Below are 765 nucleotides of genomic sequence, written 5' to 3'. Positions count from 1 at the left end.
GCTCTATAATGCTTGATCCATACAATCAGAATTCAGTTCATGAGTCAATCTGTACTTGCCTGGTGGAAGGGTCTTAGTGTGAGACACTGTTGTTGAGGGTGCCTCTGTGTGTACCTTTTTGAGTCTTTCTTTCATAGAAAAAATTAATTTTAATAACCTTACTAATATATTACTATTATACTGGGATATATATACATGTATACATGTACATATATATATATATATATGTGTGTTTGTATATATATATAGTACAAAATTTCTGTCTTCCTAAGGTAAGTCTTAGAGAAAGGAAAAGGTTTTTACTAAGAAATTTATCACTGAAAACAACAGTAAGTGAATGATGTTAGAATTCCTTTACCATGACAACAAAGATCTCATGTTTCCATGCAGGATCCTCCACTTTGAGTGCAATTATCAGTCACTGATAAAATGACATATGGCCTCCAAGGACTTGACAATAGGAGTGATCTTCTTATCTCAGACCATAGTTGGATTCCTAGGGAATTTCCTTCTTCTTTACCATTATGGTTTCCTCTATTTCACCAGATGCACAATGAGGTCTACAGATCTGATTATCAAGCACCTGGCTATAACCAACTCCTTGGTCATACTCTTTAAAAGAGTTCCACAGATAATAGTTGCTTTTGTGTTAAAGTGTTCCCTGAGTGATATTGAGTGCAAACTTGTCTTCCATGTTCACAGAGTGGGCAGAGGTGTGTCTATGGGAAATACCTGCCTCTTGAGTGTTTTCCAGGCCATCACCAT

General features: G+C 36.1%; 1 protein-coding gene across 1 annotated transcript in view; it reads left to right on the top strand.

Moving 5' to 3' along the window:
- The first annotated feature begins 436 nt into the window (after positions 1-436).
- LOC114006442 (vomeronasal type-1 receptor 3-like) overlaps positions 437-765 on the top strand; it is an 897-nt gene continuing 568 nt past the window's right edge. The window contains 1 exon segment of the mRNA XM_027768929.1: positions 437-764. Coding sequence (XP_027624730.1) covers positions 437-764 — 328 coding nt within the window.

This window comes from Tupaia chinensis, unplaced genomic scaffold (genome assembly GCF_000334495.1).
Source record: "Tupaia chinensis unplaced genomic scaffold, TupChi_1.0 Scaffold148024_1, whole genome shotgun sequence".
Classification (NCBI taxonomy): Eukaryota; Metazoa; Chordata; class Mammalia; order Scandentia; family Tupaiidae; genus Tupaia; species Tupaia belangeri.
The sequence above is the reverse complement of the archived record's forward strand: the minus strand, read 5'-3'. Positions and strand labels throughout refer to the sequence as shown.